Source organism: Pempheris klunzingeri, chromosome 15 (assembly GCF_042242105.1).
Source record: "Pempheris klunzingeri isolate RE-2024b chromosome 15, fPemKlu1.hap1, whole genome shotgun sequence".
NCBI classification, from domain to species: Eukaryota; Metazoa; Chordata; class Actinopteri; order Acropomatiformes; family Pempheridae; genus Pempheris; species Pempheris klunzingeri.
This window is the reverse complement of record NC_092026.1, coordinates 8,581,451-8,608,316: the sequence shown is the minus strand read 5'-3', so window position 1 is coordinate 8,608,316 and position 26,866 is coordinate 8,581,451. Positions and strand designations below refer to the sequence as shown.

The 26,866-nt window shown below is 39.3% G+C and overlaps 2 protein-coding genes across 3 annotated transcripts in view; both read left to right on the top strand.

The window, feature by feature from the left end:
* The window catches only part of tnr (tenascin R (restrictin, janusin)), a 60,423-nt gene extending 56,320 nt beyond the window's left edge, over nt 1–4,103 (top strand). Inside the window, exons 26-28 of the mRNA XM_070844647.1 lie at nt 1,215–1,376; nt 1,965–2,128; nt 3,984–4,103. Coding sequence (XP_070700748.1) covers nt 1,215–1,376; nt 1,965–2,128; nt 3,984–4,103 — 446 coding nt within the window. The remainder of the gene's footprint in view (nt 1–1,214; nt 1,377–1,964; nt 2,129–3,983) is intronic.
* Nucleotides 4,104–19,274: 15,171 nt separating this feature from the next.
* On the top strand, nt 19,275–25,572 carry LOC139213938 (uncharacterized protein KIAA0040 homolog). 2 transcript variants are annotated; one of them, XM_070844649.1, is made up of 3 exons: nt 19,275–19,403; nt 23,044–23,187; nt 23,651–25,572. In XM_070844649.1, the coding sequence occupies exon 3, from the start codon at nt 24,379–24,381 to the stop codon at nt 24,709–24,711; it is 333 nt and encodes a 110-aa protein (XP_070700750.1). In that variant the 5' UTR covers nt 19,275–19,403; nt 23,044–23,187; nt 23,651–24,378; the 3' UTR covers nt 24,712–25,572. The 2 variants fall into 2 exon arrangements, with proteins under 2 accessions (XP_070700750.1, XP_070700749.1); XM_070844648.1 differs by lacking the exon at nt 23,044–23,187.
* Nucleotides 25,573–26,866: the final 1,294 nt, after the last annotated feature.

Sequence of the window (26,866 nt, the reverse complement as noted above, 5' to 3'; positions counted from 1 at the left end):
TCTGTTGGAGGTTAAGCAGGAAAGCAGAGTCTTTTCTAAATGGGTGCTTGTTGTAATCTGATAGTGAAGGCAGTTCCAATCTCTCAGGTCGGTGTGGGGCCTTATCGCCTGTCGGGGTTCAAACGAGCCTCGTATCTGCTACCTTGGAGATAGAGAGAAAAGCCGCCTATCTCAGAAAGTTGTGGCATGTGGCATTTGCAGGGTGGCTGGTGGTGACGGTGTCCACCGCTCTTGGCAATGTCAATCATCCACATCCGTACGACTAGCTGACAAAGACGTCTGACATTCTGTAGTGCTTATCAGGATTCAAACCTTAAACCTACAAAGCTGCGGGAGGAAACAAACTGTACCACCCATGCAAACACCTACATATTCTTCTTCATTTGAAATGCAATTTTACAAAAAAATACCATACTATTAAATTCTTTATCTTCTCTGTTTGAAATTCTCATGTATTTTTACATTTTATTTGCCTAATATTGTCAGTCTGTGATTCCATATTGAAATTTTACCAATGTTATTTCAGTCTACTCTGTACACATAAAACCTATTGTGTGAAAAGGAATCCATCCTCTGTTGCTCCTCCTGGGCTTTTTCTCATTTTCCTCATTTCCTCCTCTGAATCAAGGGTCTAAGAATGTTTCATAAGAAGTTTCATATTCTATAAACATTTTTCAATCCCTTTCAGAGAAATTTGTCAATTATAATTTTTGGCAATATAGAAATGCTTTACTTGACTTCTGTTGGCCTTTCTTGGGCCAATGGAGTCAGGTGCACAACTAAGATATACAGGCAGAATTTCTGTTTAAATTAAAAGAAGATTCCAAAACCTTTTTTCTCACCAAACCTATTGTGTAATAAATGTGTTGAATGCATTTCTTTGCTTATAAAACATTTATAAAACAGATTTTTATAATAAAAAAAATAAACAAAGACCTCCACGGGGAGGTGCATCCATCGCCCACATCTTAGCATTGACTGAAGCCCATTGTTATAGGTTTGCGCCCAGACTCTGTAGAAGTCCAATTAGAATATGAAAGTGATGACTTCCTTATCGATAGATTTGGAGCTCTAACACCAGTGTGACTTTAAAACCAGATCTTTCCTTGGTTATTAAATGAATGAGACCTAGTGAATTGGAAGATAGACGTTGTTTTCAGAGCTGTAACTACATACATATAAAATACAATAAAAAGTGTGTTGTTTCTCCGCAGGTCTAGATAACATCCAGAAGATTGCTCTTCAGGGTCGTTACGAGCTGAGAATTGACATGAGGGACGGACAAGAGTCGGTCTACGCCAATTACGACAAATTCTCCATTGGAGATGCGAGAAACCTCTACAAGCTCAGGATAGGAGAGTACAATGGCACCGCTGGTACGTGGCTGGATGCATTTGGAATATTTTTTGTAGTTAACATACTTCATTATTTACATTTTACTTGGCTCTGTCACAGCCTTGTGATCATCCCATTTACTGTGTGGAAATGGCCAGTGAGGACAGCAACAATAAAACATTTTTGACATATGAATCTACTGTAATATAGCAAAGTTTGTGCTTCCCCCAACCTTTAAGTGAAAATTCTCTCCCATCCCTCGTCTGCCATCTGCTATCTTTTCTCCTGTCTCCTTTCCCCACCATCATTTCTTCTCCCTGATGTCTGAAACCTGCCTCAGCACTCCTACATATTTCTACTCTTGTCCTCGCTCTCCATGTATCTCTCAGTCTGTCAACATGACCATATGCCAGAATTACCCATCATCCCCTCATGTTTATAATTATAATTCTCTCAGCACAAATAAATTCAGGGAGCCTGCAGCAGAACTTCTCTCCCTCCTTCTCATGTCTCTCCATCTCCTTCCTGCCTGCCTGGTCGTTTATGTCCCGTCGTCACACCATTATCCACTGCAGCCATATGCTAATGTTGTTTAAGGTTCTCCTTCTCTGTCCTTGTTCTGATCCCAGGTGACTCCCTGAGCTACCACCAGGGCCGGCCCTTCTCTACAAAAGACAGAGACAATGACATCGCTGTCACCAACTGTGCCTTGTCTTACAAAGGAGCTTGGTGGTACAAGAACTGCCACCGGGCCAACCTCAACGGCAAATACGGCGAGTCCAGACACAGTCAGGTCAGTCATTCAATGAATACGCCAGCTAATCAAGTGAATGTGACACATAAAATGGTGAGTTAATCTACTTAGCATTAAACCAAATATTTTTTGTGGTGTAAGTTAGAAAAACGTAAAGCTTACTCACCAGCATGGCAAAAAAAAATTTCCAGGGGCCTCAATAGATCCAGACTTATTATGAATCGACTCCTTTGTGCTGATTAAATAAAAAATTAGTTTGGGAATATGCAGCACTGAAGCACAATGTCAACTGACATGATAAGGGCCCCAAAGTGGGTGATCTTCATTACCTGAAGTTGTGGGGTCACTCTCAAACAAGATCCCCGTGTCAAACTCTATCTATAAGACCATCATTATTGTTCTTAAATGAGTTTAATGAACTTACCACAGAGGAAATGTGAGACCAGGTAGGATTTGTGAGGGCCAGGTAGGAGGCATGAAACCCCTGTGAGGAATGCACAGAGCAGGAGGGATGGGGGCAGCAGCTTATTTTTGTGGGGGTCCCCTGTCGTGGGAGATAGTCTCAGTTTAATTTGTCCAAGTTATGAGGTAATTGGTGTCTGAGATTTAAGCTGTCACTCCAATGCAGTGTTCACATAATTAAAAAATTCAATTTTTAGAATTGAGCAGCAGTGTGTCTTTCCATAAACAGTGTCCCTGCGTCACCTCACTCTGAACTACTTCATCGGTGGAAAGTAGTTCAGATGAAAATAGCTGACACCAGTTTCTGTGGATTGGACACAATTTCTGGAAATACACATTGCTGTCACATTTTTAATGTAATTTTTCAACCCTTTGAGCACCATAAATGCTCTATTCATCTCAGTGGTAGTGGCGTGCCAGCAGAACACTGGTTGTGTCTAAACCTCATCACAGAACACCGAAACTACCTGCAGAGTTTTTCTGGCATTTGGGTGAACCGACTCTTTAACTCTGTGCTGTTACTTCAAAAGGGTGGCACATTCGTATTTACAACAGAAATTGGGTTGATGGCAGTGTAATTAAAGGTTCTAATTATGATTTATCAGATTTAGATTAAATTATGTGACACTTCCTACAGACATCTATCTCCATACTTATTATGGTGATTGGCCTGATGGAGGAGCTGTAATGAAAGGCCAAAAAAAAGGACCATAAGTGCACCACAACTCACAGAATTTTAATGTAACTTGGAGAGAGGATGCATCTTGATATTTATTGATCACAAGTGCCTGTTAATCTGTTGGGAACTCTCTCAGGAGGATTTTAATTTATCCAAACACTTACACCAGTGAGTTCATATTCAATTTACAGAAATATGTGGATGGACGTGTTTATTGAAAATGTGAGGCAAGCATGTATGTTTGGTTGAAGGTCATTTTTTTTCCTGCTACGTGTAAGATGGGAGTGAGTGTTGAGGGCTTGTCTGGTCCTTTTGACAAGCCTGTGATGTCTCTCCCTCGGCTTGATGCCAAAATGGCTTGAGAAAGAAAGTGAGGTGTTGTGTGAAGTTCTGATTAGGCTGAAACACAAACGCTGCTTCTCTCGCTGTGCTCTGTACGTTTCTCTTTTTTTGCTTGATGACGTGAAGTGAAACCAGGTGGGAGCAGAGGTGGACAGGCAGAAATTGCCTTAAAGTGTAAAGCTGCAGACGGCAATGACTGGGATTAGCAGGGCTAGAGTGAGACTATAATTACACCAAATTCGTAAATGTGCTTGAGTTCTGATTTTTCCTCCCTGCTTTGAATCCTTCCTTTAATTGATGTTAAAATACGCTGAACTTAAAATATAGAATCTCCATCTTCAGACTCCTTGCCTTGCCTGAAAAGCCCAGTTATTTCAAGCAGCTTCTGAAATCACACTTTCGCTCTTACAGGGTATCAACTGGTACCACTGGAAAGGCCACGAGTTCTCTATTCCTTTCGTTGAGATGAAGATGAGGCCGTACAACTTCCGTAGCATCAGCAGCAAGAGGAGGCGGTCTGCCCCGGTATAAACAAACCGCCTCCACCCAGCCCAGAGTCTTAGATAAATGGGGTTCGAACGATGTTTAGTAATGAGTTTCTGCTATCTGTGCGCCTCACTGATGTGCTTTTAAATGCCTTTAAGTGAGGCTGAGAATAAAAAGTGCGTTATGACATAAAGCTACTAATATTTTATTAATATTCAGTTGTAAAATAATAAAACACATTATTATTAATATACTACCAACAATCAGAAACAGTTATAACCATGAATGAGATCCTGAGATAGCAGAGAGGGTAAAACATCGTCCGAACTCTGTTTATCTCTGCCCCTGCCCAGCTTTAGCTGTCTTTCCCTGCTGTACTTCTACCCAGATGATAGAGGACACTGTATGTAATTTATTAAATATGTTGAATGACAATGGTTCTATTTGCTGTTTAAAAAAAAAAAAAAAAAACGGAAAGGCAAACCAGGAAGCTTTTTTTCTTTAACTCTGTGATTTGCCTTTCCCTGGGATGCGAGTAAATGTGCTCAGAAATGCCCTCAAGAGTGCGAGAGCTGGCGTTATTTTAACCGTTACAAAATAATAACACTTTTAACAAAAAAATATACTGTATATGCCCTCAAACCCCTTAACTGTAAGATATATATATATTTTTATAACTGATATTGTGACAAAAGTCCATCTATTGAATATGATTTGATGCCTTGGTTTTTGAGCCTATATTAAATTAATCATGAAACATGATGACAAATACTGGACAGAAGAGATAAAATTAACATCAAAGAGCAAAAGTGAACATCCAGAATCATCATTCACAAAGCAGTGCACCAGCAACAGCTTCATTACCAGCTGTTTTATTTATTTTATTTCTCTCTTACTGTTAATTATGATATCCTTTGTGTTACTTATTAAAGCAGATTGAAATAATCAATTTTCAACTTTACTATTATTGGTAGCCACACTGAGACAGTATTTGCACTATGAGTGGGAACACAGCAAAGCTATTGTTTAATCAGTTCAAATTGTTTCTTTAGTTCGTGGGCTTTGTTTTCAAGGAACTTACAAATGCTTAGTAACCTTATTCACCTGTTGTCGATGCTGCGATTGCTTGCAGAGATGGTGCTGCTAGATGTAACATTTAACAAAAGATCTGCATAATGACGACTTGGCCTGCTGTTTGGAAAGATGCCAGTCAGTTCTGTGACCAAAGTCACTGAAGCAGCTTTTTCTTGTATTAATAGATTCTCACTTTTCAGGGACTTTTATGGTAATCATGTCCCCAGGCGATATTTTATGCAATGTGAACACTAAATTCTATGCAGAAGAAAGTCATGGTGGGCATAGAGCAGATTTTAGCCTGGCCTCTCCCCCACTGCTAGCTGAAATGAACTCAACAAAGAAAGCAGAACAGTAGGTGGAGGGGTGCCAAGCCTTTCTTCTGTGCCCCTCTTTTACTTTGCTTCGCTTTTAAGCTCCCCGGTGAAACAACAAAATCCGCAAACATAGCAAAGAATGTATTCTTGTAGTACAGTGGGAGTAATCTGCGGCATGCCCGCTGAGCATTTAGTTCTATCCAGTGTTAACACTGTTGCACAAAGTGTCCAGTGCCAATGTGTTTAGTTGACTGGAGTTTTCTGGAAACGCTTTTGTTTTAGTTTCCTGCCTCCTTTATTGGAGCGGAATTATTTCTGGGCAGTTTGAAGACAAGCCACACACAACTGGATAAATCTCCTCGCTGGATTCATACAATCAGTCAAAACAAAATGTGTATTTCAATACAATCCTCGGAAATTAATGCAGCCATCACTGCAAGCAACATTTGGTCTCATACGTTTTTTAATGATCCCAAATATTAACAGCTGGAAATCTCATTCTTGTGTAATTCTGTCAGTTTATTCAATTCAGTTATCTCATTGAAGAAAACCTGAAAAAATGTATATATTTTTCATTTGTGTTTTATGTCCTTTTTAGACTTGAAAACAATGGTGACTCTCCCTCTATAAACTACTATTAATATACTCTTTTAGATATAGATTTGAAGATAATGTGACTTTTGATGTGTTCCCCCTTTAGATGCAAACTAATTCAGAGCCTTGTGGAACATTATCCCTTTAACCACTGTATTTTTTAACCATTGTTGTGTTAAAGGACGGATGGAGCCTCCTGCATGTCGACTAAATTACAATCAAGAGCCTGATAGTAAATAACAAATGTCATAAGAATATGTTTTGAGTTGTAGTGACACATTTCTTGCTGATCTGGGTAAAAGGTGGTCTTGAAATGGTTTGTATAGCAGAAGATGTAGATAACTTGGACTATCAGAGCTGTAAGCTGTTGTGGAAACAGTAGAATTGCCTTCATGGGCAAAATGAAATCAACATAACTTGAAATATAATTTATAACAAACTGTTTCAACACGTGACCTTTCCCAGGTCTGATTTATGTTTCAGTGTCAAAGTGACTATTTCAGAGCCTCTCATGCAATCCATCTCCCATAGTGATTTATAGTAGAGTAGGGAATTCTCTATGTACTTATTTTATTAACTACTCGGATGAAGTTTGCCTCAGTGCATTTTTGTAGAAGGAACAAAGGTCACGCGCTTTGCAGAGAAGGAACAGAATGTGTTTTTGTATTGTGAGGGATTTCTCTTATGGCAAACTATGAGCCGCTCTTAAATCTTTCAAGAGGAAAGTTGATATATGTTTAAGCTTATTTTACATATTAACCATTCGTCATCAATTGGGGCTTCTTCTGCCAATGAGAAACCACAAAAAGGAAACGGTTTGATTCAAGCTGGGTCACATTACATCCATTAGTAATTAAAAGCTTAGTCATGTTACTCTTCATTAAGAGCTTTAAGGAGGAAAATTTGAAATTGAGAAAATGCAACCAGAAACAACACGGCTAAAATTCCAGGTTGTGAATTACTCTCTGGATATTAAGAATAATTTGATGTCATTCCCTCAATCATTGAATAAGATCAACATTTTTTTCTTCTTTGATCGAGTACTTTTTGTCTTTGGAGGGAATATTAAACATTTGTACTGTGTTTTTTTCATCCTGTAAAATTTCATCTCTTCAACCTACCGTCTAACATGAGGTTTGAAACGAGTATCTCCTCCATCATCTCAACTTAAACTTAAGTCTCAGTCACTGGAATACACTCACACTGTATCACTGTTTCTGCTGAGCCTCTTACAGTGCAAGAAACAAGAAATCCCTTATTTATTTCACTGCTATTTATTTTCCAATTACTCTGTGACTGATGCGACATTGTAAAACAATATACATTTAATGCTGACACAAGGTCATCTATGGTATCAAAAAGAAAATGCTGTATTTCATGGATTTACTTTTTCAAATTAATTAACCTATAAGACCACCATGTTTGGTGGTTTTTGTTATATGAGGCAGATGCTGTAACTGCATTGATTTGAAATCTTGCCATGGAAATGTAAATGTTGGCAAAACGTGATCTTGACTGTTTAAAAAGCTCGTATATGCTGAAACTAAGGATTTATTGTTGGATAACCTTGGATATTACTGTCAAATTTAGCTCTAGTTTGACTTAAACATGTACTATATAGTTCCTTTTTTAATACATTTTCTACATATTAATAAAACATTCAAATAGTCTGATTTGGTGTATTTTGTTTCTCTGTTTGTTTAGTGTGTGTTGATTGCATGCTGTTACATGTAAAGTCTATGGTGAACTGCTCACAAAGCCGTTAACATCCATGTGCGACATCTTTGCATGAACAGACCATAGTTCAGTTTGTTCATTTTTGGAGTTAAGTTTTAGATGAAAGAAGTTCAGCAGTGGTTACTGTTAACAACTCCCCTGTTTTACGCCTATAAAATAATGAAGTACCAAGAGCCGGCTGACTCCATGTCATAAACTTTTCAAAGTCTCTTCACCTCTAATTGGAGGCCATTAAAAACTGAGGCCAGCAGCAGTTACAAGTGAACAGTGAAAGGTGCCCTCATAATGGTCTGCCTGTGTTGTTTAGCACCAGGACCTCTAATTTATGCTCACACAAAGACACAAAGCAGAGCTGCACAGATGTGAAAACACACATGAAGGCTTGTAGTAGCCCACAACATATTGGCTAAACATTTATTCTGCACAATCACTTTGAAAGAAGTGATAGATTAGTAAGAATTCAGAAAAAGAATTTCAACTCATGAAAATACCATTAAGTAAATGAAGAGCATGTAAATGAGTGCCTTCAGTTTAACCCTTCGGAGTCTAGGACCGCCACACGGCGTCAAAGTCACATGTCACACGTTTGAAAACGTAAAGCTGTGACACAAGCACGCAGGTGCTCAATTCAAAGACTGTTGGAAAGCGGACACTTCAAACTTTTTACAAGTGTTTGAATTTTGTCGATCGGCCTATTAAGACTAAATTTATGAAGAGCCGAAGTCGCGCACTACAGCTCTTCTACGAGTTAGAAGATGCTGAATCTGGGGAAGAACATTCTGATTCTGAGGAAGACTCCTTTCAGAGGATGAAGTGGATGCTGCGTGTGAAGACGAACGAAAGGAGGTGTCCGCGCAGACCCCCGCTCCTCCAAAGATCCAACTAGTTCCTACTCGGATATTGTGTTTCTTTTGCACTTTTACATACAGTGTGTCCATATATTATGTCAAAATAAATAAATACTTGTAGAATCACATAGGTGAGGTTGTGCTGAAAAGAAAACACAAAGAAAGGCAAGCTAAGCAGTTTTAAAGGGAAACACAAAGGTAAAATGAAAAGTAGTAAAAAAACGCCATTTTACCCTAGACTCTGAAGGGTTAAAGGAGTAGTTCGACAATTTGGGAACTATGCTTATTGACTTTCTTATTTTCTTCCCCTCGACAAAAAGCAAAATTTTCCATTGGAAAAATAAACTCTGTGCCAATGAAAATTTCATGATGCTTATATGTTTTGTTCAGCGAGAGATTTTTCACAACACTAGTTCTGATTTTTGAAGAATAAAAGATATCGTTAGATGCTGATCAGAGACGCATCTTGACAGGAGCTGCTGCTTCAAAAATGCTTTGGCAAAGCGCAGTGGGCAAAACAGCTGGTGTACCAGTAGAGTGGGTCGGCATGTGCAACCAGGAGATTGTGTGACAGTACAACTATAATTAGCAAAAAACTATGACTGTAAAATACTATAAACTGATGAATTTACAAAAATATAATGTGCAAAAGCACGAATCTAAACACAACTAAAGGCTGTAAAGGTGGACTAGTGAGTAGATGAGTGTCCGTGTTCGGCGCTTTGTCCCCGACAACCTCTTCAGTCTCAGTTAGTCACATGTTTGCAACTGCCTTTTTAAAGAGTGGGGTATTTTCTGCTTGGTCACAGTTTTGACAAAATGGCGGATTCAACAATGTCAGTTAACTCATGGATGTATTACATGAACTGAACACTTGACTGCTGCTCAGCCTTGCTTCCAGTTTTTCCCAGTGGCCACTTGCGGTATTGCAACAAAAAAATCTGCTCCAGCCCAAAACACATTTTTTTTCTAGATCACCATTGTAAAAGAAACATCTGTAAAACTGCTGAGAGGACACCTCCACCTATAAACATGGTCATTAACACGTGTGTTATTTATTTTTAAGGGTTGTAATCTTTGTAACACTTTCCCAAAGCCTTTTTCCTGATGAGCCAGGTGACAAATTCTCAGGGGACCGAATAGGCGCCATCTTTGCCTTTGGATGGTTAAACTGTACCTTTGCCAGAAAGGGTTGCCATAGCAGCAGAATGTGCGACTGAAACCAGGCTGACTAAGCTGCGAAGAGGAAAAGGTTAGTAATGATCTGTTTGGCTTAACTTTAGTTTCACGTTTAAACTGAAAGAGTTATTTCATGAATTTGAGATGGTTTGTTGAATGAGAGCAGCACTTTATAGTTTGAATTAAAGAAGACTTCCTTCTCTTTAAAGCTAAAAATTCTCATCTCCTCAGCTGTAAAAATCTGACTGCAAATTTAGGCCTGTTAATTGTTTGAATCATCTGATCTTCTTTGAAATAACTGATGCGATACATTACTGGTGTGAATTTCCAAACAGCTAGTTTGAACATCTTTCCTTATGTAGAGAAAATATGCACAACTACACACTCACACACACACAAACACTCACATGCTTTACAGCAGCTACAGATTTAATCGCAATAACAGATACTCACAAACCTTCAATTCAGCAGTTTTAAGATTCATTGTTTAATTACTGAATGTTCTAATTATCCGTTAATTATCCATTCAAATGTCTGGTCAGCAGAAAGAACTTGGTAAATAATGAGCCTGCATGAAGTTTGTGAATATATTAGAGTCAGATGCAAATAAATGAGCAACACAGGATTAATAGTGTAGTAAAGGTCAGAGAGATAAGCTTGTGTTCAGCCTTTATCAAAACAAAACGCTTCAGATGAACTGCTGTGTCATGAAAACAATGCTCACAGTTTGACGAGGCTCTCTGTCAGTCGTATGGGTTACTAAGTGTATGAGTGTGGCTTTTATTGAACAGAAATTACATAGGAAGCTTCAGTAGTACAGCAACATGTCCCTGCGTATCAGAATCATCATCAGAAGGGGACGTTTTGTTTTTCTCTCTATAACTTTTTAATAATTCACTCAATGTTCTGCTTGTCACAAATATCCACTTTGCCTATCTTGTCCTTTAACTAATAAGAGCAGCACAGGAGCAGAGGCTTGAATTTGATCAGGATGTCGTGCGCAACTGAAAAGATACAACATGATCATACAGACTGTAAACCCTGCTGTGTTGACCACATCACTGCCACAGTGTGCGTCATACGGTGCAGGAAAGGCTGTCTTACACTTGTGTTTGTGGTTTTAAAAAAAAAAAAGGCGCTTGTCATCTTTTTCCATATGAGATGGAACACAGGAAGATAATTGTCTTTTATTGGAACCAGCAGATACACTTATCTCAATTTCTTCGTTTTTTTCATTTGTGACTGAGCCATGACCTAATAGTGTTGACATTACAACAGTTTACATCGTTACTGTATGTATTTTATGCGTGTCTGTGGTGATTGAGCATGCAACTTGCTGTAGTTATGTTTCACCCCACAGCTGACAGAAGAACGCAATTTCAAAACCAAACCACAGACCACACAGTCAGCTGAACCTGCCTGGGTAACAAAAATGACTTCAGCCTTCTAGGATAAATTATATAATCTCGAAACAAATCAGGAGAAGTTGATTTTATAGCAATATCTTACACAACAGACTCCAGAAAAAGGTTTCTTACACTGTGGAGTTTGAAGTAGAACGAAGGGCTTTTGTGTTCTTGACTCAAGGCAGATATCATAAATACCTAATAAAAGTGAATTTATTACAACCTTCTGACAGAAATAACAACTCAACTTTTTTCAATGGCTTTATTTTTAAAGAATAACATTATGCCATTAACAGGCTGTCTACTGGTCCTTCATTAACTTTTAACTGCATCTTTTCAAATCAAACTACCCTCCTTGTCCTCTCTTCTGATGACAGCCATCTCTCAACAATCGCAATGACTGCATTTTAACGTATGTATGTTTTAGCATTGATCACCATCAGAAAACAGTGTCTGTTGTACATTATGTTAAAGATGAGAAGCCAGACAGGCAGAGTGGAGCCAGGTCTTGGAGAGTAAGGCAGATGTGGTAACATTGCTCTCACAGCAATGTCTAGAAACACGAAATGATTTTTACATTTACATTTATTTAATGGAATATGGAACTTGGATTGGATTTTGCCATTATAACAATAAGATTTAACTGATTGATCTGCAGCGTGTATTGTTTCCCAAGACACCAACCACATTTCCATCAATATTTTCAACAATAAAAGCACAATTTTTTTTGCCAGAAATCCATTTAGCCCACATTAAAGTAACATTAAACATTAAAGTGCATGTTGGCATCTTAACTTACGGCTACTCCGGCCTGCGGAGCTCTTGCTTGTTCCCATTCTGCCATTCTTTGTCTTCTTGCCGCCATTTTTGTTCCTCTTCCTCACTTCACCAAAGTGTATCATTCACTGACTGCTATTCAAAGTATGAGTATTGTCATACAGCAGTTGTACATTAGCAGCAGCAGTAATGATGCCACTTAAATATTGTTCAGTGTGATGTACAACAGTTGCTTGTTGCTGTAGGTAAAGATGAGGACTGTTCCACTGTTACAGCCTCTCTCTGGACTTCAGAGGAGCTGCAGCTCTGATTGGCTGAAGGCTTTCCATCCTGTCAGTGTCCCAAACATGAGGTGATTTGTTGACTCCAGTAAGTCAGTTCTGTAACTCTGTTAAATCCCAATGTCTCCTCTCAGTGCTTCGTGTATTTTTTAGTGCATTCAAGTTAAGTCCATCAGGGCTTATGGTGGTTTTTCTGCTAAATCTCCAGAAGTGCTATCTCTGCAGAAGTGCTTGAAGGCTCTGATGTGAGCCTTCAGGAAGACAATTAGTGAGTGTGCAAAACTTCAGAATTTAGATATAGAACAAAGACACAGACGTTCCCTAATTGCAGCTTGTTTCTATGAGCAAATCTAGCATAAAAGCAAATCAAATTCAAAATACTGTGATGATTGTGCATTCACAAGTATAAACTTTTTTAAAAATAGTTATCGATTTCCATTTTAAAGCTCAACTGTCCAGAAAGTCCAATAGCTAAATAGAACATTAAGAAATCTTATTTCATTATTCATGTTTCTCCTCCGCTTACATAGTAATGAAAATGTCGAAAATTCTGCACGAAAGTTAGAAAGTTAGAAAATGTGATTTTTGTGCAGCTAAACACAGCTGAACAGGATAAATGATGAATATTGCATGGTCAAGGGAACAGGAGGCATCAGTTTCTTTTCCTGAGGCATCCTCGTCTGCCTCTCTCCGCTCCCTCATCCTGCCTCTACCCCTTCTCCTCCTCTCCTCGCCCCTTCCATCTAGTAATGCCTCCACATCTCTCCACAGGGTTGAGTACAGAGCTGGTGACGGGGTGAAGCTGATGAAAAGCGCCGTTGTCTCCCATGTGCTCCTACAGTCTCTTTACATCTCACTGAGCCCAGAAAGTTAACAGGCTCTGGCAGGCATCTGAATAAGAGGGAGGTGCAACCTAGATCTCACAGTTAGAGTCTCTCAGTGATAGCGCTGTAAACACCGGGGCATAATTGGGGAACTGGCCAGCGAACAGCTTGATTTCCATCAGCCGTTCATTGATGCTCAAAGCTCTGTGAGTTGGAGTTGGGGGAGCCCGAGCCACACAGGGCCTCATACATCAGAGAAGCATGAAGATTTGACTCCTCACAACCTCAGCGGAGTTGAAATGTGAGGTAAGACCTGTGCTGATTGAGCATCACATTCTACAACTTAAGCTGATTTTTTTTTTGTTTGTTTTAATTAGAAAATCACAAGTGAAAAAGAAGAAATCGCCCATTATCGGAATGATCTATCTAAGCAGTCATTACACTTTTCAGCGCCCTTGAACACTGGTAATTAAGGAATGAATGCATGAATGGAAGCTCCAAAGTCTGTTTTTTTTTTCTATAATACTGTCTGACCAGTTGTACCCTACATATTATATTATATATTTTGTATTTAATTTCCCTCTAATTAAGTCTTAACCTTCCTACAGCTGCTCAGGCTTTATCCATCCACAAACCACTAAATGCACTGCACTCATGCCTCTACCTCCCGAATGGGCTGGTCTGTAAATGTAGATGTGAGCTGACAGTGAGGTTATGACTAGAACTGGCAGACAGACAGCTGGTCTCCAGCGGGAGAAATAAAACATATGAGGAGAGAAGCTTGACGTACTGTTCACATACTGTACTGTAATTTAGAGCAAGTTGTGGTTTATTCATTCTGTAAAATATTGTCAACACCCTCTCCATACATTTAGTATGTTGTTATATTGATTCCCACTGTTTTTTGTCCAACATACCGCCCTGCTCTGTAAAACAGGCCCTACTATCACTCCCTTTGATCTGGGCTCCATAGAATGGTTTGATAGTATTTCCCCACAGAGAAAACTGAGCTGTTTTTGAATCCACTTAAATTATAGTTATCCCAGTGTTGTTGATGCTCTCTTGATCTTTTTTTTTGGTCAAGTTTGCATTCATTATGTATCTATTACTTCAAGCTACATATTGCCTCTTCTCTATCTAGTCCTCATGCTGTTTTAATCAGCTTATAACTAACTCAAGTTGGTAGAAAACTGAGGTGTACTACCATAGACTACCATAGCTGGTAAGACATTGTAACAACAATAATTCTTTTGGAATCATATTCGTGTGCTCATTTCCTCCAAAACACAAATATGTGGTTATATATTTGCAGTGGCCACTATTTGGCTATTTACACCTGATGCGGTCATGCAGGATGAAGAACAATAAATTGCCAGTCAGATTAATGTTTGTGTGGTGGCTGGATAGTGTAGTTCACTCAGGACAGCGGGATTTAAATCCCACGTGAAACCAACAGTAAACTTAGTTAACATAAATCTTTTGATTTTCTCTTGTTATCATCAGTTTTCCCTTTATAACCGCATTGGTTATTTATACCCAGGGGCAAATAGTGTTGTTGACTACTGACACTGCAAATAGCATCTGCCTTATATACACTGTTGCCCATAAAGTTGGAATAAAATGTTTTTTTACCTCTTCTCATGAAATGATTGTGACAATGTGATTTATCCTTGATCAATAAAGATCTTCTCAACTTTATTGATCAAACTCTTCCAAACATATCACAGTGGAACTTAAACCACAATTAACCTTTGCGAACTGTGTATTCAGGCTTTAACAAAACTGGGGGTATTGAACAATTATTCCAACTTTATGGGCAACAGTGTATAATCAAATCAAAACTTAAGATTTTTGTCAAGCTGTCTCCTCTTTTCATGTCCATCACAAGTATTCGGCCATGGCTTGACTGTGTTCACCTTCTGGAGTTTTGTCTCCAGTTTGTTTTTTTCCTGCTCCTAAGAGATTTAAGGCCAAATAGGAAATGGAGTCAGATTTTTGCAGTGTGCCAGCAGTGCTCTTTGATGCCGCCCTGCATCAGCTGAACTACACATCCTCAGGAGCCATTCAGATACGAGAGCTGACACACATATGAAAGTGTCTCTCAGGGCTGCTGTGACCTGAGGGATGAGCTCAGCAGAGAGTTTGTTCTGTACTTTATCACATCACCTACAGGAAAAGCAACATTACACGCTCAAAAACTAGGGATTTTTTACAGAGGGAGTGTGTGTTTATGCATGAGTGTTTGTGAGAGAATAAGGGTGCATATCAGTCTCAATTCAATACACACACATACACACACACACACACATCGATGCGTGGTAGGGATTGAACTGAACTGAATGGAAATCATGCTGTAAAGGCATGTGTGTAAAACTGGCAACTTAATTTATTGTTGGATCATAGTTAAGGACCTGGAACTAACAAGCAATGCTGAGAATGTCAGCCACAGTGCTGGAACAGAAAAAAAGAAAAGAAAAAAAGTTTATCTCATCATCTTAACTTCAGTTATGCAAATTTTCAAAAAAAAATTGTAGCTATGTAGATGTGTGCATAACCATGACATGCACATAAGTTACACTAAATGCCACATGGTTTTGGTTGAGAAATTGGTTTCAGTTGAGTAATTTCCTCCTCAATTTTAGAAATTATGAAGAAACATTTTCCTCAAGCACATGCTGGTCAACACAACAGACAATGTTCACACATTTCTTTTAATGTTTCCGTTTAGCTCAGTGAGTAAAAGTCATTTGTTTGGTAACAGTGACATTGATAATCAGCGATTGTCTGGAAGAGAGACTGGATACTGAGATAATAATGAGGTGACACAATGTGACAGAGAGGAGATTAATGGGAGCAAGTGATTCTATTACTGCTGTGCTGATATCAATGGAGGTTGTACCAAGTTTTAAAAGAAAAGTTGGTTCATTTTTTTCTCACTGCAGGATTAAAGCTGTGAATTGAACTCACACCCTGTGTTAGAAATGTTCCTGTGGATACAATTTTTTTTTTTTTTTTCTTAAACAGCTGTGACACTGCATACAAGAGTTGTCATTTCTAATGCTCTCAACAGCAAAACAGGGAAGTGCATTTTTGTACTTCTTGGTTATCCCATGACCACGTAAGGTCATGCCACTGTCTGTATTTTTCTTGTCAGACAAAGACAGTAGTGTTTGTAGGAAACACCAGTCAAAGTCTGTCCGTAAAAGATAATGACACAGCATGATAGATAGATAGAAGTTAGTAACTACATATTTGGAAAAAAAAATCAACAGTCTAAGTCCTTTTTGAACTCAATTTAGCAGCTTTGCACAGTTTTGAGTGAATGAATGAATCATCTATTTTTCATCCTATTTTTTCTCGCTACCCAAATGTCAAATATCCATGGCAACCCGAAATGTTGTCTATCTTGAGTGACTTTTTATTCCCACGTTTCATTTGCTTTACTGTATTTGGAAAATACTCGGAACGAAAGAGGAACTTAGAAAGTCCCCACTGATTCAATTTGAGCACTTTGGAAAATACTTTTTTCACTGCAAGCTCACAGTGTCACCCTTTATTTGTTTTTGCAGCAGAATAGAACAAAGTTCTCTTCTTCATAAGCCAAGAAAGAAATGTTTAACATAATGTCTAGTCCCAGAACGCAGCCTGTGTCATATGATAACTATGCTGAGATTGTTACGTAATTAAATGTTAAAATAGCTCAGAGTGACATCATGGCTGGAATGTGCAATTAGGTGCTCTTGTAAAAGCCTTAAGTTTACATGCCAACCAATAGCTCTTCAATGATGGCTTTTCTTGAGAGCAAGAGGCAATTCCTTATATAGACTAATCATGTCTTTCGCCGTCTTGCTCTCTGCCTGTTTTCACAGCACTGGGCCCAAACATTTTACAGGACTGAATCACGGCTAAGGTTTGCCTCTGGGGGGGACTGGTTTTATTAGCAGTCTATTTCTGGGCACTTGTCAGATTCCACTACAGCAACCCTTTAGTCACTTTTCATTAGCGCTCACATTCAAGAACTCACAGAGTTCACAGTTTTGGGTTCATACTCACTCATATTTCAGTGTGTGTTGGCAGAACCAGTAGGTCGTAGTGATTTGTAATGCCCTTTTGCACAGTTCAGCGATTCCACAAGGCTGTCCTTAATGCTACTGGTAATGTCACAGTCACTTTTTTGCTATCATGATTGTATGATCAGTGATCCAGCGTGAGCTCAGTGGTCTTTCCTACAATTTGCTCTGCCACAGACACGAGTTAGATAAAGGGATATACTGTTTGAGCTTTCCCTCAGAGGTGAGCCCGACTGAGAATAGGGTTCCTATAAAACAGATGGGAGCTACACCCATTATAGCACAGGGTCAACAAAGCATAAATTGAGAGTGAGTTTTCCATAGAGGAAATGGGATGCATACGAGGGTCACTGCTGTATGAGTTGAACATAAGGTATCCTCAGTGGAAAAGAAAGGTACAATAGGGTCCTTATAATACGAGAACAAAATAAAGGCTCCCAGAAGGAAATGGCAAAAAATAATACAGTTTCCCTCAGCGTGCATTTACCCAGCAACTACCCTTCATTTTTACTGAGGCAGCTGCTGTAGCCTTGTGTTTTTAAATTACAGCAGACCTGAAAAAGCACGTTGTTGCATAAGACCTTTTTCTAATCATTCCTCGCATCATTTCATGGTTGAGAAGCGGATAAAATCCAAGATTTTCAAGTGACTCCTACAGGTATCAAAGTGTATCTGTGCGTAAGGCAGATCTAAGCAATGAAAACTTCTATATGCAGGAGCAATCAAAAGCAGAAAATGGAATATATAATGAAATAGTTTTCATATAAACTACTGTAAAGAAGGATTTCCATCAAGGAAAGTGCTACTACACTCAGGTCATTAATCAACACTTGCTCGAGGTGACTGGACCCTGTAGTGCCTCAACAGCAGCTGTGATATAGCTTCGCTGTGTACCACTACACGCCCTGCCAGTCAGGCAGCACCCTCTGAGCTGGCCATGTGTGTTTATGTGAGTGTGTGGGCGGGTGGTTGCTATTTGTCTAAGATGGCTCAGACACACCTGCAGACATGGTGAGGCATGTCTCATCAATTTTCATGTAACCATGGCCCGTAGCTGCGAAAAAAAACACACTGCATGTTGAGCCAGTCACGTGGTCATGAAGTGTGTTTTCATGAGTATCAGTCAAAATGTTTCCATCTACAGTAACTGCAGTCATGAAATAGCAGTGGACACATCAATTCTTTATTTTCTTATTTGACTTAAATTGAAAGTAAAATATAGAGACTGTAAATGAAACCACAGAGATGGTTCACTGAAATTAAACATTTCATTAAAAGAAATGTATAGTGGTCGTGTGGCCTGACCTATGCAGGCTCACATTAACCACTTTCATGCATTAGGCCTACTGTATGTGTTTGGGAATACATATACAGTATTTGAGTCAGCGCACAATAACTTCCCTTTTTGAGAAGTGGAGAGTAAACAGATGGCTTTTTTTCTTTTTTCTTACTTGAATAAAAATCCTATTTTGCTTGACTGAACTGAAAGGGCATTGACCATAACGCCGCAGGCAGGATCTTTGTGTGTGGCTTTGTGTGTTTGTGTGTGAACTTCACATTACCTCACTCTTTCATATCTCACTTGCATTTGACTGTATTATGTGCTAGTACTCACAACACACACCTTCACAGTATTTCTCTTTTTATTCCCATTTGGGGACTCTGAGTGAGATGGGTGGAGTGGTGTTTGTTTGAGCTGTAATTTAGTGTTATTGTGCAAAAAGCTGCAACCTTGCCTGCAACGTAAGCGAGTGTTGCAAGGTTTGCAGATGAGTGCATGTGGGGGAGCCTTTCTTTTAATATCCTAACATGGGGGAATTTGTTTTTAGGCATCGAATCCATTTTATGTTCAGTTTACCTAACTTTCCCCCTCTGTCTGACATCATCCAGTGCTTGTGTGAGTAAAGTAAAGCAACCACAAGAATCCAGTTGGCCATGCAGGAAACACACAAGCACAGACAGAGGGCCCATTCTTACACAAAGTGGGCAGGGTGCTGTGACGTTGTGACCAAAACACACACTCATAGAGAGAGGAGGCGGAGGAGGAGGAGGAGGACGGGAAACAAGGGTAGAGAGGGAAACAGGAACAGAAAGTGAAGACTTGTCAAGATGTCTGGGTGAGGGGGAGCAGAACAGAGCAGGAGCCAGATGCCACAACAGAAACAACAGAAGTTTGAGCAGCTGACTGGATTAGACAGGAGGGGAGAGCTGACCTGCCACTTCACAAGTGCCTGCAGGGTAAGGTGTCGCTTTCAAAGAGACCTTGAGTGCCAGCAATTTGAAATACTTTGGAACTGTTCTGAGTGGCTTATATAAGTTATTGATGCTTTTATTGGGCAACTGTGGAAAAACAGAGACAAAAGTCCTTTTAAAGAAAGAGTTTTGGCAGTGGTTACATTTGACAGGGTGTAAGACAAGTTACAACGATAAGCTGAGATGTTTCTTCCTGCCTTTGAGTGCTGCGATGTGCCACTATAACATACTATTCTAGTTATTTTCTTGACTTTTTTTTAAAAAGCCATTTGTTTCAATTGAAAGACTTTGGAGAGATGTTTAACTTTGTTATTTGTTACAATCTCAACATTTACTGCTTCAACCACACAGAAAAACTTTCTGTCACTCAGTTCAATAGAGCAATGAGTTTAGCAGAAAACATCTTTTGACCTAAAAATGAACTGAAGTTGGTTTAGGTTTCATCTGAAGTCTCTCCTTCTCCTGCTCTTACTGTAAGATAGTCTTCTACTCAGTCAGGATTGAGTTGACTCAAGTCTGAGCTGTAATGGGCTTGTGCACTTGCTCTCACTTACTGTGGAGAACTGCACTCCTCCAGACTATCAGCAGGTCTGCAGCTACTCAAGTGAAACAGCTGTACTTAGTGAGCCGTGATAGCTAATTTTGTGGCTAAAAAAACAAGGGAGTAGAGCTTTGATCGCCTGTTGGTAGCCGACTCAAGTCAAACTGAATGTGTCTAAGTAGTGCGTATTAACACTGACTGATGAGGGATCTGCTCTGACCGTGTGCTCGGGGCAAGTCATTAAAGATTCCTGCCTTGCCTTCTGTCACAACTTTGTCTTTTAGGTCGAGCACATGTTCCTTAAAAAGCAGCAGGGGCTAACTGAGTGCAATCATAACATTTTTCTCAGCCCTTTCCTGGCTTTGTGTGCCCCAGAAATGGCCTTTTCCTGTATATGAATGGCTCCAGGAGAGCACAATGTCATGAGAAAGTGAAATACCCGGTCTTGGAGTCTTGGAATGGCATCTCAGTGTGATGATATGAGCCAGGCCAATATTTAAAGCCTGTGGTCTCCTTTAAAATGTATCTAGAGTACATCTTTTGTATAAACAAGCTGTGTTCTCTTTATAAATGACCTCTTGAGCTCTGTAACGTCACTAAATCACAATCTAACCTCAGCTCAGACATACGTCATCCACCCTCAGTTGCTCTCACAATACTGCAGAAGAGGCTGTGTGCATAATAATACTGGCAATCAGATCATTAACCTCAAAAAAGGTTTTAACATCCATGTGTGAAACTATCTACTATAACTATAAACTATAATAAATGATTCTTTCATGATACACTAAATAATACAGCATTGATGATTTCAGATCCTTCTTTACATTTTCTCTGTTCCCCCATGTTTAGAAAGAACTTCCAGTGATCTCATTCTTCCTGGACCATTATAATAACAACACTTAGTGACTTATTCATTCCATTTAATGACTTTACCACCAGCACATTGTTAGTCATATCTTTTATGTAGCTAGATCACACCTCTGTGATGCTCCTGGCCTTTGTTTTGCTCTCGCAGACTTATTGTTCGGTGTCTCTGGCTTGTCGTGTTGACAGTGTTTTCATAATGTGAGGGAGATCAGAGTGTACACAAAGGTGCTGCTGCTCAGCCAAGCTCATCACAACAACATGTACCTACAGCAAAGAAAATAATCAAGAATAATGCAGCAGAGACACTGTGGCTCCCAACAACGAGCACAGTTTTCAGTATAGTTTATAATCAAGTTTCCATGCAAACGTAATGCAAATTTAACAGAATTTGCAGAAATATCTTTAAAAGAAAATGTGAATGAATGCAAGTTTCCTTTTACTATACTGCTACGTGACTACACTAGAAGGATTTGGGTGTACCAACATGAACAGCTGGTAGCACTAATTTGCACCAAGATGATGGTCCACATATAGGATGTTTTCCCCTTCCGCCATTTTTTTCTTCGGTTGAGCAGAAGCTGGAGTGACGTTAAAATCGTATGCTTCATGTACGTCACGATTTGTTCTATTTTTTTCAAGTTTCAACATCTTTTCAATATTTTGATTTAATATTTCCATGCTTTTAATGAACACATTTAAAGTAAAAAACAGGTGGAACAAAATATTTTCTATGATGGTTAGCACAGTTGCCTCACAGCAAGAAGGTTCCAGGTTTGAGTCTGTCCCCTGTGATCCTTAAGGATATGCAGTGAAGGTAACAGAAGGATGGTTCCCAAACCTTTTTGACAGATGAACCCCTAAAATGATGAGATGTTTACTTACAAACCCTCATCACTGATCACATCTGTGCTCAAACCCATCAGTATGCAGACTGACTATTCTCCAACAATGCAATGCAATGGAAATGGAGTGTGCCAAAAAGGTAAACTAATTTTGTATGGTGATGAAACAGCTCCAGCATCACCTCAGAAAACAAAACAAGAAGTTTTGGGGAAACCTTTTTTGCTGTCTGTTTGCTAAGTTTAATTGGCAGTGAAATTCTAAAGTCACAGTGTGATTACCTTTGCACAGCACATGCATTGCATCATTTCCTGTTAGTATAAAACAAAAAGTATGTTGGCGTCTTCTGCACTAACTGCAAAAGCACAATGTTCTATACAGGTATACAGTGAGTAAGATGTAGTATGTAATTGTTTTTTTGTTGTTGTTTTATTTCAAGTTTGTTCAGAGGCATGCAAAAGGAAAAAAAAGATAAAATAACCTAATTTACAAGAAAGGAAAAACATCTAAGCAGAAATCTGAAAAATGAATAGAATTTTGTGTAGTGAAGTAGAAGCAGGAGTATATTTTTTTTACTTTCCTACCCTCATGTCCCCTCGTGACCTTCCAGATTTATCTCACGACCACTTGTGAGAGTCCTGACCCGCAGGATGGAAACCACGAGTATGCGATAAGGTTAAATGGCTTGCTTGTACCTAAAATCCAAAAATAACCATGTCCACCTTCATGGTTCATGAGGCCCAGCAAGGCGTGTCCTAAAATGCACAGCTGCATATGTGCACTTGTTTTTAAAGTGAAAATAAGAAAACAAAAAAATGTATAATGCACAAAATGCACAAATAGCAACATGCACAGCCTCAAATGTGATTAGTTATTTTAGATGAGGTCTGCTGCGACATTTCAGGAGACTCTCGCTACTTAGCTTTGAGCTCTCAGCTTCCTGTTGAGCAAACGAACAGGAGGGAAGTTTGCAGGCTGTGTGCAGGTAAACCAATTTCACACATGAGACGCAACGCACGACGGCAGCCACGCCAAATCTATTTGCTCTCCACTTGCAGGTGCATCTTCCTCTCTCTCTCTCTCTCTCTCTCTCTGTTTCTCTCTCTCCGCTTAAGAAGCAACCACATGTGAGATGAAAATCTTTCTCCCTCCTGCATCTAGAATACAAAGAAGCTTGTTGCCGTGAGCTAAAGAGGTTCTAAGGGACACACTCAAGTCAAATAGTGTATGAAATCATTTGAAAAGCTATAGTTGTTTAACACCATTAAATCAAGATGTTGCCTCAAGGCCTCAGACTTAATCAAACAGTCTATATTCTCTGAGAAAAAGGGAACGATATGACTTTTATTTCTAAGACTGACTTTTCTTTTGCAGACCTACATCAGCAGTTGAAGTCACCTTCTATCTTCTTCTCCAGGGGACCTGTAAAGAAAAGATTTCAACCGAGGCCAAAATGTTACATTTATGAAAACTTAAGCCAGATCGTATCCATCTCCTCCAATGGGAACCATTAGTCAGGTATAATCAGATGAATCTCTTCCAGCAGGTCCCTCTCTGGGCTGCCCTGCACTCTCCTCTTTTTTCCCTGGCACTCTGTCACGCTTTCTGTCTCAGCGGGACTCTTAGAAAGATTGGTTACCTCTGCCTCTGTCTTTCCTTCCCTAAGACACAATCTCCCCCCATCCTCTCCTTCTGCCTCTTTCTCCTTCTCTCTCTTTGCCCCTTTTCCTGCTCAGTGGGACTTTTAGAGGGATCTGCCCTGAATCCTGAATGACTCCTTTGCAGTATTAATGAGGGGAAAGCTGAATATCTGAAGCTGACTCTGACAAGAGGGGAAGAGCAGGAGTAGAGACATTAAAGACGGAGACAGAAAGATGGATTGGAGGCAGGGAAGGGAGAGAGGGAGGAAGAAGACTAGCTGTCTGCTGGAAACCAGATTTCTCTCCATGTTCACGTTCTTTCTTTTTTCTTTGTTCCGCAGATGCACCCAAATTGAACCACCTCTCTACAACTGGATTAAACTAAACCTAAAGCCAAAGGGTGAGAGGACAAGAGAAGACTCTAAAGGACAAAGAGCAAGACAACAGTCAGTGGAATACCAAGCAGCATAAACAAACTTAGCCCTACTGCGGATTTTGGCTTTTTCCTCCTGCATTAAGATTAGGATCATCACAACTGAGCACTTTCAAAGAAAACCTTGTTATAAACAAATGAGCTCTTGGTTTTTTTTTATTTGTTTAAAGAGTGCTTTGGCTTTGTAACCACCTCAAGGGGCACTTTTAAGAGGGATTCGTACATGAAGTCACTCTGCATATTTCCTGTGTTTCCATAAACAATATAAGCCTGAGCGCAAACACAAGCCTCATAGGTAGATAGTGCAGGGCAACTATCTAACCTTTGATTACTGTAAAACAGGAGCGCGTAAAAGTTCAATGTCTATTTGCCAAAACTGTCTGACCTGTCTTTGAAGTTTTATTGAAATCGGAGAGTAAAACTTTATATCTCAAAACTTTACAGCTGGAACAAGATTACATAAAAGGACTTTAATCTTAAATTAACACCATATCTTAATTAATTTGGTGTCTCCAGCAGCCTAATATGCAAATTCACTGACTTGCAAACCTCACAACCCTCTAAAGGATTTATTAAAACGTCACAACTGCCAGACAGACTCAATTAAAAGGAGCCACAGCTCCGTATCCGAAAGCCATGGATGGGAAAACAGACGGCATCCAGGATTTTTTCAACCAACTCTGGAGCTTTGCTACAGACAAACACAACCAGGGGGTCTACAACACAGTCTGCCTGGTGGTCCTCCTAACTCTTCCTCTGCTGGTCCTCCTCACTACTTTGGTGGTGTGCTGCCACTGCTGCTGTTGTCGCCATGCCAACAGCTGCTGTTGCTGCTGCTGCGGAGACACCATGGCAACCACAAGGTCAGAAACAAAGAAGAAAAAGAATTCGGCCAATACTGAAGACTTGTGGATCTCTGTCAAGACGGGGCCCATGACACCTGACAGGGTGGCCCTGGCCATGGTGTAGGAATCCATTTTTTAGTTTGAGATCTTGGGCCAGTTGGTGCAGTGGAGCTGATGGACTAACTTGGACTCAGAAGAGGTGACAGACGTCGCTCAAAGAAGCGGGAAGGACTTCATATTGTAATGGGCACAGATGTGGTTTAAATATGTAAACAGTGCACAGATTCTTGTCATTTTGTATTCATGTAATGTCGTCTGTGAACAATGTTTACAACATTTTCTATGAGATTTTCAGTGTGTGGTACATAAAGGAAGAAATGTGGAAGACAGAGGCATATATATATATATATATATATATATATATATATATATATATATATATATATATATATCAGGAAGTGTGTGGGTGTGTGGGTGTGTGTATTTGTGTGAGTGGCTTAGAGAGAGTGTGTGAGTGTCAGAGAGAAGTACAGTGTTATTGAGAGCACTTTGTTCTTAGAGCTCCCATGTGAAATTCATTGCATCTGTATTTGGGAGAGAGAGCCAATTTAGGGTCTGCCCAGTGTTCAGACGTTTGTAACACTGCCGACTTTTCACATTCAGACTCCAATCTAGACTGGTGATTGACTCTCACTTTCCAAAGTGAAAGCCACTGACGTCCAAAAAGTTTATCCCACAGGATGCAGAGAGAAAACTAAAACTTCTTTCATTTTGTCTTCCTTCCTGCTCTCACTTCATTTGCTTGATATGATACAGAGTAGGCCACAGGAGAGGCGCTTCTCCTAATTTTGGTTTTTAGAGTGTTGCAGTATTCAGGTCAAGTGAGCCTTAAAGGCACAACTCATAATCCAAATGCAAGGAAAACCAGCAAAAAGTAAAGAAATAAAATTGGAATCTGTTATACACTAGACAACAACCCTATCAAAGTCAGAAATGTTTCACTGGGCTGTATTTATTAAAGTTTCGTATTCGTAAAAGTAAAAATTCTTCAATTTATCTCCTAAAATACCAGCAAACTTAAATTTAAAACCTATTTATCAAATGTCTTACAGCTTAAAAATTATCTTAAATTTAGCTTCAGAGGTCTCTTAGCTTAAGTGTAAATTCTGAAGGTGAATACACACCTTAATACACATGCTTTTGAGTGATTACACAAAATATAATTGGTCACGATGAGCAAACTAGCTGATGCAATGTGTGTATTTCAAAGTAGGATGGTTTAACCTTCTATTTGCATTTGATTTAAACATCTGATAAGATGTTACACCACTTTTTTTTGCATTTATCAGGGGCGCAAACAACACAAATCAAGCTGGCAGGGATTATGTTCCAATCATTTTCCATCACTTTCCTTCACTGTGTGCATGAACACATGGTACTAAATTGTCTGATGTACACTGGTTACCATTTTCTTCTACAGAATTTCTTCTTTATCCCAGTTTGCTTTTCGTTTTGTTTCCATTTCAGCCAATTATCTAATTGTTTTATTCCCATATATTTTAGAGCAAGACTGTACAAGGAGAAGTCTTTCACTCAGAAATCTCTTTTTACTGTCTAAGACATTTGTACTGTACTGTACTGTACTGTACAAGTTTAATTCTTAGAAGTTTGATTAATGTGATCCAGATTTGTTTACGTCAATAATGGTTGTAAATACAGAAGTATATAGATTACATTTACATTTACAAAGTAATGTGGTTCTCAAAAAGGAGTGCTCAGAGCAAGTTTTGAACTTAGTGAACTTAACATATTTTTAAAATATTCAAGAAGAGAAACCCTGAAATAAGCAAATGATTTGGGCTTCAAGTGGATTGTGCCTGAAGGCTCTGTTTTTAAAAAGTGTATGACATCTCAAAGCCCAATTAAGCAGAAGCATCTCAGTAGTATCATCATCTTTATGCATTAGCTTACACTGGCACTAAGTTGATCTTCTTGCTCAAGTGCTGCTGGGAAAACAGGCCCCACTCATTTCATTACTGCTCAGACAGATACATTCCCATGTGGAAATTGGGGTTTGTCTCTTCTGTTTCATGTTCAGAAAGAGAAACTGTGCTTGTTGGGCTTAATTTGAAAGCTTACCCTGCAAAATAAAAGCCTCGCTAGCAATGCATGATGACTAATAAGTGCTATTGCCCAGACTGGGAGGTTTGCCAAGGAATAACATCATCAACATGTTTAGGGGTTGGATGAACATGTCATTGTGGTTTATATTTGTCAGA

What these genes read in the sequence shown, in the direction of transcription:
- LOC139213938 (XM_070844648.1), top strand. Translation starts at nt 24,379, where the DNA reads ATGGATGGGAAAACAGACGGCATCCAGGATTTTTTCAACCAACTCTGG.